Source organism: Dermacentor silvarum, chromosome 9 (assembly GCF_013339745.2).
Source record: "Dermacentor silvarum isolate Dsil-2018 chromosome 9, BIME_Dsil_1.4, whole genome shotgun sequence".
Lineage (NCBI taxonomy): Eukaryota > Metazoa > Arthropoda > Arachnida > Ixodida > Ixodidae > Dermacentor > Dermacentor silvarum.
Window position 1 is genome coordinate 10,425,410 of NC_051162.1, and position 12,929 is coordinate 10,438,338.

At 50.5% G+C, this 12,929-nt stretch overlaps 1 protein-coding gene across 1 annotated transcript; it reads left to right on the forward strand.

Moving 5' to 3' along the window:
- Nucleotides 1-10,785: 10,785 nt before the first annotated feature.
- LOC125940299 (tigger transposable element-derived protein 6-like) lies at nucleotides 10,786-12,532 on the forward strand. Its single transcript, XM_049656332.1, has one exon. It carries the CDS (start codon nucleotides 10,786-10,788, stop codon nucleotides 12,349-12,351), a length of 1,566 nt encoding a protein of 521 aa, XP_049512289.1. The 3' UTR covers nucleotides 12,352-12,532.
- Nucleotides 12,533-12,929: the final 397 nt, after the last annotated feature.

Here is a 12,929-nt window from a genome sequence, read left to right on the forward strand (position 1 = left end):
GGGTGGACGCAAGGTCTAGGACGAAGATACGGAGCATCACAACAAAGGCAAGATTACCCACAGAGACAAGATCCAGCACGTGCCACGTTCCCCTTGGAGCGTGCGGCGGCCAGTGCTCGCCTTCGGGCTTGTAGTACGGCCCCCGCCTCCGTAGGGCAAGCGGGCACGCAAGAGTCTCCATCCCTATCCCCTCCCCTGATTTGCTGGATCGAACCAATAAAGTTGTTCTCTCTCTCTTTCAGTGCGGAACCTATTTTCCTTGCTGTTTCGTTGCATTCCAAATACTAAAAGCTTTGGTATACAATATTCAACATTTTCAGCCATTGTTAGGCACTATTCAATTCGAATTACATTCAAGCTGAAATTTCACTATTCGCATACCCCTAGTAAATGTACTTTGATAGTTTCTTATATCCATGTTCGTTGTGTCGAGAGCCGACTGAGGTTGAACTGTAGTACAAAGACAGCTACACTCCTCCCCCATTATTTTGCAAACATAGAAGCTACTTGTTCTGTTGTTGTGCTGAGTAAGTTCACTGGTACAACTCTGGGATAGCAAATGTCTGCAGAAGCTAGAAAAAAGTGCTGACATCAATGAAATTCCACAATTCCCAGTGACTTACCCATCATGACTGGGGAGCCTTGCTGTTCAAAATGCTTCAGCAGGGCATCAATGTGGTTGGCTACCTCACCCCCAGTGCTGGCATGGAGGATCCTACATGGAACCTGAGAAATCCAACAGTGTGCACTGCGAAACTGTGGCACCAAAAGTTGGACAACACAGCAAATGCACAAATGCACCAGTTAACAAAAAAGTTCTGGGAACACTCAACAATTTTGTGCTCGCCCAAAATAATATAATTATGTGGCATAACGTCCAGAAACTACATAGTGGTTTATGACGGACACCATAGTCAAGGGTTCTGGGTTGACTGTGACCACCTGGGGCTCCTTGGCAATCACCCAAACAACACTGAGCAGTGCCGTGCATCCTGTGCGCCCTTGTGACATCACTGCGTCGGCGTCTCACAGAGTGCATTAGCCTGATTTGCTGTTTTCATTTCAGCAAATCTTGTGACTGGTGTGCTACATAAACATTAAACATCGCATGAGATTATTGCTACGACTTGTCCGGAACAAAACCATAATGTTTCTTCTCGGGTGCACAACAAATCAGTGATCGTGCCATCACTGTCGCCGTCGTCACCATCATCTTCACCTTGCTACTCTCATCACACACGCACTTATTGCTTACCTCAGACACCAGTTCGCCCACCTGTTAACACTTTGCAGAGCCCCAACGATGCTTTTGATAACCAGCTACTGCCTGCAAAATAGTTCGCATAACATCCAATTTCCACAGTGTGTTCAATCTGCAGAATTTTTGCATTCTGCCCTCATCAATACAGTGAAATCGCGATACGTTTCTGCACAACGCCTTTTTCTGGATAATACGTTTTTTTGTTCTTTTCCCAGTGATATAATCTCGACCGGGTGAGGTGGGTCGTCACCGCAGGAATCAGGAGACGACGATGAAGGCGGGCATCGTGATGATGAAAAATAGAAAAGATCGTATTCACTTCATTGGTACATGGTTTTGACTCTATCCGAGTCTCGAGCGGTTCTGATTAACACGTGGGCCAGGACGGCCTTAAATCCCCTCGTGGTGGCCGATATTTCCTTCGGGGAAGTCCTCTCTCCGGTGGTCAAGTTGACGACCTCCTCTCCCTCGGGTCCTCCCTTCTTGGTAGCTCGCCGTTTTCGTCTGCTCCGTAGAGGTGAGACGCGCTCTCGGAGATGAAGGGGATTATCTCGTCACGGGAAAAGCGCTGGGGCTTGCTTCCCACATTGGAGAGATACAGATTCCAGGAAGATCATAACCTGCCGATGACTCCTTCGGGGAACTTGTGGAAGTGTCAGACCTCTGTCGGGCGGTCAAGTTGACGACCTCCTCTCCCTCGGGTCCTCCTTCTTGGTAGCTCGCCGTTTTCGTCTGCTCCGTAGAGGTCAGACGCTCTCTCGGGGATGAAAGAGGATTACAGTAAAAGCTCGATGATACGATCACGGCTAATACGAATTTCCGGATGATACGAATATTTCTGTGGTCCCGGCCGAGCCCCATTACTTTGCAACGTGCTAGAGAACGGTTGTTACGAATCGATTTTCAGCCTGCGTCGGTTGATACGAATAAACGCCGCCCCACCGACGGCCGCGAAAGAGAACAGCGCGCAGTCACGCGCTTTCTCTCCTTCTCTTTTGGTGCGGAGGCGCGGCGCCGGACAGCGCGGACTCCGCGACTGGGCGCGAAGAGTTTGAAGCGGTGGCGCTTCAAGAAATAAATGCTTTTTATGTACATGTGCCTGAGTGAGTTCACCTCTGACTCTTTAATTTAGCTACAGTCGAATCTCGTTAATTCGAACACGCTTATTTCGAACATACCGCGTACCTAAATGCTCTTAGCAGCGCGCCAAATAACGCGGCGGCGCCTCCGACCGGCATTGCTCCGACACCGCCATAGAGCAAAAGCTCAGGAGAGACCCCTCAATGCCGCGCGCGAAGGAACAGGGAAAAAAAAAAAAAGAACCCGCGGCGGAAATTTCCCCCTCTCTCAAATTGCAAGGTCGCCGTTTCTGCATCGCCCCGGAACAAGCGTGTACGTGCCGACTAGAGTGTTCTAGACAACCGTATTCTAGCACACACTAGTGCCGATGTCTCAGCCACGCGAATAAAATGGCAGTGAACCCTTCTCCTCTATTTTCTAGTCACATGTTGACCTTGCACGCTGCGGCAGCAGCGCAGAGGGAAGCAGCGGCGGAGGCACAGTCGGGCCAACGAAACTGCCACGCCCGCAAACGCTCGCTTCCCGATAACGGCAGAAAACGAAACTTCAGGGGGCTGCTAAAATAAGCTGGCGCCAGCACGGCGGCGGGCGCGCACGGAGATGTGCGCACTAGAGTGTACTAGAATATGGCATTGTCTAGAACACTCTAGTGCGCACGGAGTCGGAGGTGAGAGAGCTACGAGGGAGTTGAGAGGGAGGGCGAGGGGAGCCACTGAAGCGGCGGAGTTGACGCGTCCGCTTCACTGCCGCCCTCCTCCCTCACCTTCGACGGTCTCCGCGCGCACCCGTGTGCAGGCGCCGCCCGCTCGCTCCCTGAAGCTTCGTTTTCTGTCGTTATCGGGGAGCGACCGTTAGCCGGCATGGGCAGTTTCGTGGCCCGCGCTTGCTATGCGCTTGCGCGCCGCGATATTTCACGACTCGCACCGTTAGTGCATCGTGCTATGGTGCACGAATACTTCAAAAATACGTCCTTTTAATTCGAACAAATTTTCGGGCCCCTTCGAGTTCGAATTATCGAGATTCGACAGTTTTAATTGTGTTTCGATGATACGAATTTCGGATAATACGAATATTTTTCGTGACCCCGTGAGATTCGTATCATCGAGCTTTTACTGTATCTCGTCACGGGAAAGGCGCTCGAGCTTGATTCCCACATTTGACAGGTGCAGTTCCAAGCCGATCATAACACCAGACAATGTCTTACAGAAGCAATGTATTTCGGATGGTATGATTGTCGGATGAGGCGTTTAGTTTCCGGTTCCCGTTAAGATCGTATCAACGAGACTCTACTGTATGCGGCCACCGTGGCCGGAAGTTGGATTTGCGACCGCGTCTTCAGCAGCAGAATGCCACAGCCACCAAGCTACCGTGGCTGGTCTGTACGTGCTTAATGTTCATAAATAGCACTGCGATGACGAACAACACAGCGAAAAATACAACTGAACACTAATCCACAACTGCATGTTTAGCGAGGCAGACAGGCATACAATTATACAGTAAAACCCTGGTGATACGATCCTAACTGGTACGAATTTCAGTGTGATACGAATTCGTAACCATCCCCGGCCGAAATACATTGCTCACAATACGAAAAAAATCGGCTGTTCCGAACACGTTGCCGCGCCGCTGTGGATCATACGAACACGTGATCAACAGCGGCAGCGGCCTAGCCACCAACAATGCTCTCAGCAGCGCGCCAAGTCACGCGACGGCACCTCTGACCGGCATTGCTACGGCACCGCCAGAGCAAAAGCTTAGGAGAGACCCCTCAAGGCCACGCGCGAACAAAAAAAAATGTTAGAAAAAGGAAGCAAAAAAAACGCGGCGGAAATTTTACCCTCTCTCAAATGGCAAGGTCGCCGTTTCTGCGTTGTGCCAGAACACGCGTGTACGTGTCAACGTCTCAGCCACGTGGAGAAAATGGCAGTGAACCCTTCTCCTTTATGCTTCCTCTATTTTCTAGTCGCGTCTTAACCTTCCACGCTGCGGCTGCAGTGCAGAGGGAAGCAGCAGCGGTGTCCCAGTCCGGCCAACAAAACTGCCCATGCCAGCAAATGCCCGCTTCCCAATAACGGCAGAAAACGAAACTTAGGGAAGCTGGCGCCGGGCCAGCTGGAGCGGCGACACCGGCACGGCAGCGGGCGCACACGGTGACAGTCGAAGGTGAGGGAGCTACGAGGGAGTTGAGAGGGAGAACGAGGGGAGCCATCGAAGCGGCAGAGTTGCCGAGACCAAATCCACTTCCCCCGCCGCCCTCCTCCCTCTCCTTCCACGGTCTCTGCATGCACTCGTCGCCATGGCGCTGCCCGCACGCTGATGTTTCCTGTTTTGCCATTATCGGGAAGCCAGCGTTGGCCGGCGTGGGCAGTTTCGTGGCCCTCGCTCGCTATGCTCTTGTGCGCCGCGATAATACAGGTTTTGTCAAAAGGCGAGGGAGTACTTGGAGTTCTTGGGGATGCAAATGTCTTTTCCAAGCTGGATGCGACTGCGGGATTCCACAAAGTTTCGTTGTCCGAGGACTGCCAAGAACACACCACCATCAAACCTCCCTTTGGTCGTTACTGCTACCGTCGTCTTCCCTTCAGTCTACCTTCAGCACCCGAGTATTATCGGCAAGAAATGGCTAGAATCCTTGAAGGACGGCTGATGGTAGTAAACATGATTGATGACACCCTCGTATATGGCAAGGACAGAGAGGAGCACGATAAATGCACTGGAGCGACTTGACAAGGCTCGCATTAAGCTTAACCGAGCAAAGTGCTGTTTTTGCAAGACAAAGTTGAGTTCCTTGTAGTTGTTATCGCGGCCAACGACATCTCGTCAAGCCCTGACAAGCTGGAAGCACTATGCAACCTTGAAGGTACAACTAACATCGCAGAAGTTTCCTAGGGATAGCCAGTCACATTGGACGCTTCCTACCGCATCTGTCGGCGGTCACAGCACCCATCAAAGCGCTACTGAGCAAAAGAAATAAAATTACTGGCACTGGGGACTGCTGTAACACTCGGTTTTTAATCAGGTAAAAGCCATGCTCAGCTCTGATCTTTGTGCTGCAAAGGACTATCCAGGTCACAAAACAATAGCGTCAAGCAACGCCATTTCTTTCGGGATTGTAGCGGTACTCATGCAGCAACAACCATTCGGAAAGATAAAGAGCCGTAGCATTAGCCTCCGGATCGTTAACTAAGACAGAGGAACGCTACAGTCAAACAGAAAAATCTGTCATTTCAACCAGTAGATACAAATATATACAGTATAGACCACTTATAACGTAACCGCTTATAGTGCAGGATCGGATATGGTGCAGTCTTTTCACACTCCCGTTAATTTTCCCATAGCACTCCATGTATACACGTATCGCTTATAGTGCAGTTGCGGGAAATGAAATACCGGTTACAGTGTGGCTGCCTGGGAGTACGGAAGTCAGCGGAGACGGCGAACGCTCTCCTCAAACGGGCGCCCCAAGGAGTGCTCGAGGAAGAGAGAGAGACGAAGTGGAGGAGAAGGGCATGTGGCGCGAACGAACAGCCAGTGAGGCTGAAACCAGAATCTTGAGTGCGAGTCGTGAAATATCACGGCGCGCATAGCGAGCGAGGGCGACTAAACTGCCAACGCCGGCCAGCGCTCGCTTCAAGATAACGGCAGTAAACGAAACTTCGGGGAACGGGCGGCGCCGCCACGGCACGGCAAAGGGCGCACGCGGAGACCGTGGAATGTGAAGGAGGAGGGCGGCAGGGAAGCGGATTTCGCCTCGGCAACTCCGCCGCTTCAGTGGCTCCCCTCGCCCTCCCTCGTAGCTCCGTCACTTTCGACTGTCACTGTGCGCGCCCGCCGCCGTGCACGCGCTGCCGCTCCAGCTCGCTGAAGTTTCGTTTTCTGCCGTTATCGGGAAGCAGGCGTTTGCCGGCGTGGGCAGTTTCGTTGGCCGGCCTGGGACAGCGTTGCTGCTTCCCTCTGCGCCGTAGCCGCAGCGTGCAAGGAAGCATAAAGGAGAAAGAAGGGTTCACTGCCATTTTCTACACGTGGCTACGGTAGCGTGGCTGAGACGTCGGCACGTACATGCATGTTCCGGCGCAACGCAGAATCGGCGATTTGCCATTTGAGAGAGGGTGAAATTTCCGCCGCGTTTTCTTTCTTTCTTTCTTTCTTTTTTTTTTGTTTTGTTCGCGCGCGCGACATTGAGGGGTCTCTCCTAAGCTTTTACTCTATCGCAGTGCCGGAGCAATGCCGGTCGGAGGCGCCGCCGCGTGATTTGGTTCGAATTAACGAGATTCGACTGTAAATTGAATGCAAACGTTCTAGCCGCATTCCTTGACTGTTGCATATGCGTGGCGGCTCGGTGCACATGTGTTGCATGTTGCATGTGGCCTTGAAAATTGTTGCTTTGGTTACAGTGCTGTACCACTTATAGTGCGGATATTCGCGACTCCGGCGACTTACATTATAAGCGGTCTACACTGTACTGGTCGAAACCGATTGCCTACACGGAATCAAATTCACGGCAGAAACTGAAGCCGATAGTAACGCTGTTGCGACAAGATGATTTGGACAAGATGCCTACGCACATACAAAATATTTTATCAAGCTTATGCGCTACCAGTTTAAAGTCATGTACATTCTCAGCAAACAATTAGCTACAACTGCAGCCGACACACTGTCGAGAGCACCTGCGAGCTTGCCACTAGTAGCTCAAGTTGACATGGACGAGAAGTTTTTGGAAATTCATGTTTCCATGGTCACAGACACTAACCTTCTCAACTTAGAAGACATTCGCAGGCACCCGCCGGTGGACGGAGAATGCTGCATGCTAATGCAGTATGTATACCAACTACGGATGGCCACGACGCAAAAAGCTACTAATGCACCTCAAGAACTACTAGAGTGACTGTGGCGACTACACTGTACAGGATGGCGTGCTGCTCAAAGGTAATCGTTTCATTATCCCAGTTGCACTTCAGAAGGACACCTTGGAATTAATTGATGAGAGTCATCAGGGGATAAATCACTGTGACCAAAGAACTCAAGAATCAGTGTGGTGGCATGGGGTATCGCAGCAGGTAAGAGACATTTTCAACTGCAAGCAACAGACACGCATCCAAAAAAGTGGGCCAATGATCATAATGAAAACACCGCCACAACCATTGGATGAGCTTGGCATGGATTTATTTCTGTTTTAAAGCCATAATTATCTTGTAGTTGATTACCGTTCAAGGTGTCCTGAGTGATTCTCTGAAGAAGCACGTAACAAGCAGTCATCGATGCAGTCAAAAGCATTTTAGAGCACAGCTCTTAGGTGCCCGTTCCTGCGGAAAGCGTTGGCGTTGTCACTTGTAACCGAGCAAACAAGCACAGCAAAAGATCAGAGCAAACGCGGCACCCAGAGGGGGATGAAAAAAGCGGCAGGAGCGAAGAGGCACGAGGAGGAAAGCAGAGAGGAGGGTTCAGCGGAACCATGAGGCAGAAAGCGGGGGAAGGTATGGCGAAAAGGTGAGAAAAAAAGCATAGTGCAGTGGCGTGGCTACAAGATGGTGGCAGAGTAGCACGCATCATCTACAAGCACGGTCGGAAAAAATGCCCGAGCACTGTTCGTCTGGGAGGTCCGTGAACAGTGACTGCTGTGAATCACGCCCACACGACAGCTGGTCCCACGCGCTGGCTCTCGCGGTCTCCAGATTAGCGAGGCAATCGCGCCGCACTACGCTCCGTTTGCAATGTGCCGCACTAGACCGATTGTCCGCGCCAGCCAATATATCGCGAAATGAAAACACATATAGAGCTGCGCTTAAATTTCGCATTAGGGAGTATCGTAATCGTCGGTGAATTTTTTTATTGCTTCATAGTTTCCAGTGTGGTGCAAAGTGATAAACGACCTCAATTCACTTTAAATGCCATTGCTGCTTTTTGCAAAGCATGTGACATCCAGCCCAAACTATCGACAATGAAACAAGAGAAGTGGAAGGAATGGTGCAAACGGGTCAAGGAAACGTTTCAAAAAGCAAATCATCCTTTCCTTGGATTGTTGGTATACAGGGACACTCAGGAGTCACACGGTACAGTCTGGCACAGCTGCTGATGGGACGAAGTCTCTGCACGAGGTTGCCAAAGTTATCTGACCACTTGGAGCCCAGGTGGGCATCCACTGCCTCCTTCCAAATAGATGAGGTGGCCAAACGTCGCCAGAAGAACTTTGACCGACAGCATGCAGCTTCCCACCTTCCTCCCCTCGAGTCTGGAGGAGCTGCGTGGGTGCACGACATACAGACCACTGCAACGGTGCTGAGCCCGGCAGCGAAGCCCCGTTCATACGTCGTCAAAACACCGAGCGAAATCATCATACGCAACCACATCAACCTGGAGCTATTCTCCGAGACAACGAAACTGTGCCCTACGACCGCAAGAGGAGAGGAAAGCAATGCGAATGCAGCAGGTGATAGCTGCGTCCAACCCAGCGATCATCCTGCCAGCAGATGTGCAGCACAGGGTGACGAGACATAACGCTTGGAGAACACAGCAAACACAGATACAAGCACAGGCACGGAACCTGGCGGTTCCTTGCCTGCAACACCCTCTGTGAAAAACACCAAGTAGTGCTGCACAAGGTCTGTGCGTCAAGTGAAGACATCCAAGCAACTTAATTTGTGAAATGCTTTAGTGTAAGGTATCTAAATATTAAACAATCTCAGGGAAGAGATGTAGAAGATAAGGAGCGCACTGATGTATATAAAAGGCGGCGCCAATAAAGGCAAGAGGGAGTTGCATCCAACTTCGATCGTGCTTGCATCTCTGTCGAGATAATCGACCGTGCAGAAGAAGCTGCCCTCATCCTCTCCACATTCTTAACCCTTTGAGGGTTGAACTTTTTTGCCAAATGGAAACCCCCAGGGTTGATTTTTTTTTAATGCTGATTTAAATTCTTCGAAAGAACCTATTTTGAAAAAAAAAATGGTCGTACTTTTTTTACAGTGACAGTAAAGTGACGGAAAAATTGTTTGTGTTGTAAAATACACAATGTTTATTCATGAATAAGAAAAGCGCACTGAAAAGTGGTTGTGTGCACCTCCAGAAACCGAAACAAGTGCCTTCAGCATTCATCTTATCACCGACAAGGTGCGATAGAGCTTTTGTGGTCTCCAAAAAAGAAAACACGACAACGGCAGCATCGTTTGTGTATATACGCGCCTGCCCGGGAACAGGTGTAATCGCGCCACGGTAAGCGATAAACGATCGAGTAGCAAGCGGTCACCCTTTCAGAGATTTGAAACCAGATAGCCATCAGTTTAGCGCCTGCAACAAGCGGGAGCCGCCGCAGGAGAAAACCGAAACTTGCCACCGCTGCTGGGCGCGCGCCCGGATGCGCAAGCAGTAGCTAACACGCCGTTGCCATAAAAAAAAAAAAAAAAAAGACGGAGCGGCATTGGCGCAAGCAAAAAATTCCACGTGTTCCCGTCAAGTGGCAGCACATGCCAAGCGAAAGAAATGATCGAAAGAGGCGCGCACTTGCCACCTCCCCGCGCACGCGTGCCCATGCCCGGATGCGCAAACAATAGCAGACACGCCGTTGCCATAAAAAAGAAAAAAAAAATGGAGAGGTCTTGGCACAAGTAAAAATTCCACATCTTCCCGTCAAGTGGCAGCACATGCCAAGCGAAAGAAATGATCGAAAGAGGCGCGCTTTTTAAATGTACAAGCGATGACGTAGATGTACATCATTGACCATTTTGAAGGTGTTCGCGGAGCAGGTACATGTACGCCATTGACCCTGAAAGGGTTAACGTGGGTGCACTGTCTGTGTAGGGTTGTTTGTATAATGTCTGTTGTAAAGTTACAGTCGAACCTCGATATATCGAACACGGATATATCGAACGGTTCCTATATCACGCGGGAAATCGCATGCATTTTTTATTTTTTATTTCGAACGATGTTTGACGCATAATGGATATATCGAACTCGGCCACCCCAGACCGCCCGCGCTCCGTTGACAGGCGGCGAGCTTTCCCGCAACACTCTCGAAACTAGCAGCAGCGCGGTAGGCGTTTACGACCACTGCACACATGATGATGATGATGATGATTTATTGGCATCCCCTTTGAAACGGGGTGGCGACAAATAGTCCCCTAGCCTGCTTGATTTAATCAGGTATACTACACATGTTCTTTATCTAGCATTTTTGTATACCTCTCATTATCTTTCTTTTTCAAAAATTTAGCTTGTACAGCTGCCTATGATTTTAAGAGATCATACATCGATGGCGCCAAGAGCGCCACTTGAACGTAGCGGCGTGCGCACGCCGCATCCTTGCAGCGTCGGCGGGTCGACGCACTGCACTTGTTGGACTAGCTCCTCCCCGTCGTCGCATCCCTGGTCGCATCGATCTTTGCGCTCGTAGCCTCGTTGTGTTCGTGTGTGTGGAGTTAGGCCTGTCACAGGTCGTGGTGTGTGTAACGATGGCTGCAAAAGCTAAGAAACGGACGACTCTGACTTTTGCTGCTGAACTAGAAGCAATCCAGCGCGTCGAGAATGGCGAGAAGAAGTCGAGCGTCGCAGAAGCGTTTGGCATACCAAGGAGCACATTGAGTACTCTGCTCAAAAACAAAGGCAACATAAAGGCCGAGGCCGAGAAGAGTCAGCACTCCGGCGCGCGGCGTGTACGCAAAGCTGCCTTCGAAGATGTTGAGAAGGCGCTTCACGAGTGGTTCATAAACGCAAGGGCCCGAAATATTCCTATATCGGGACCGACCTTGCAACAGAAGGCACAGAACTTTGCCTTCATTCTCGGCGCCGAGAATTTCAGTGCGAGCAGCGGTTGGCTGCAACGATTCAAGACTCGCTTCGACATTGTTGGGAAGACGGTGTCGGGAGAGAGTGAGGACGCCAATGATGAAGAAATTCAGAAGTGGCTTGATCACGAGTGGCCCAAAGTTCTCGCAAAGTATGAGCCTAACCAAATCTTCAATGCTGACGAGACGGGCCTATTCTGGCAAATGCTTCCGCGACAAACGCTGGACACTCGCGGGGACAAGTGCCACGGGGGCAAGCAAGGCAAGGCCCGTGTGACGGTCCTATTGGCTGCCAATATGGATGGAAGCACGAAGCTGCGGCCACTTGTAATTGGCAAGTTCCAAACCCCGAGGTGCATGCGGAACTGCCCCAATATTCCGGTGACTTATGCCTGGAATAAGAAGTCGTGGATGACGAGGGATATTTTCGTCAAGTGGCTGAAGGCGTGGGATTCGGACCTGGCGCGTCAAGGACGGAAGGTATGCCTTATTGTCGACAACTGCACGGCACACCGCACCGATGCCCAGCTGAGCAACATCGAAGTGGTATTTCTGCCGCCTAACACCACTTCGAAGCTGCAACCGTTGGACCAGGGCATTATTCGCACATTTAAGTCAATCTACAAGCGTCGGCTGATCGAAATTTTGCTTGTCAAGCTCCGGATGGGCCAAGACCTGAAGATCGATCTTTTGGGCGCCATCCAAATGCTGAAAGCGTCGTGGGATAACGTCAAGCAGTCGACGATAGCCAACTGCTTTCAGCATGCGGGCTTCGCTGGCTGCACTGACGAGGCATCAGTGGAAGAATCCGAGGAAGCTGGGTTGGCATGCGCAGATGAAGAAAGCGAGCTCGCCGAAACGTGGAGCAAGCTTGAGAGCTTTGTTGGTGCCGAGCCGCAAAGCATGTGCATCGACGACTTCGTTGGAGGTGACGACAGCACTGGTACAACAGCTGAGCTGACGGATGTGGAGATCGTCGCCGAAGTTACTGCTGAGCAGCCAAACGAAAACGCTGCCGAGATGGTTCCCGCAAGCGCTGATGATGCCCCGCTCCCTACATCAGCTGAGGTCATAGCTGCTCTGGCCCTTGTGCGCCGCCACTGCGGCACGATTGAAGGCACCGGCCTATCACTTGTGGATCGCCTGAATTACATTGAGGACGCAGTCGTCAAACACGCCATTGCCAACAAAAAGCAGGCTACCCTTTTTCAATATTTTAAGCCGACGCAATAAATGCTTTGTTTGAATCCTCAAGTGAGTACTTACTGCACCATGATTGGTTCATTGGTTGTTTTCCACAGGTTTTTGACGCATTTTTTACTTGATTTTTTTATATCGAATTCTGGATATATCGAACTATTTCACGATCGCCGCGCTGTTCGATATATCGAGGTTCGACTGTATCCAACTATTTCGCGATCACCGCGCTGTTCGATATATCGAGGTTCGACTGTATAAATGTGTGTCTTTGCTGTGCAACTTGTCCCTGTCTGCCTCTAGCCTGTCATAATTCGTGACACAAGAATAACTGCAACAATTCCTTAATGTTGCAGTGGTTCTGCTTTATAGGTACATTCGGAAGCAAAACTTTTAAGACCAGAGATGCCGCAAAAAGTATTTTTTCTTATCAGCCCAGTCATGGCATGCTGAAGTCGAGTGGTGCTGCCTATGTGCATCTGTTTGACGAATGCAATGCATTGAGACAATTCAAAGTTGCAAAGCTATGCTAGAAGAATTTAAGCTCTTCCCTGATGCTGTGGTCTCGTGACTTTAGCCTGCAACTGTACATCTGTTTCAGAGACAAGGCTTGT

What these genes read in the sequence shown, in the direction of transcription:
- LOC125940299 (XM_049656332.1), top strand. Translation starts at nt 10,786, where the DNA reads ATGGCTGCAAAAGCTAAGAAACGGACGACTCTGACTTTTGCTGCTGAA.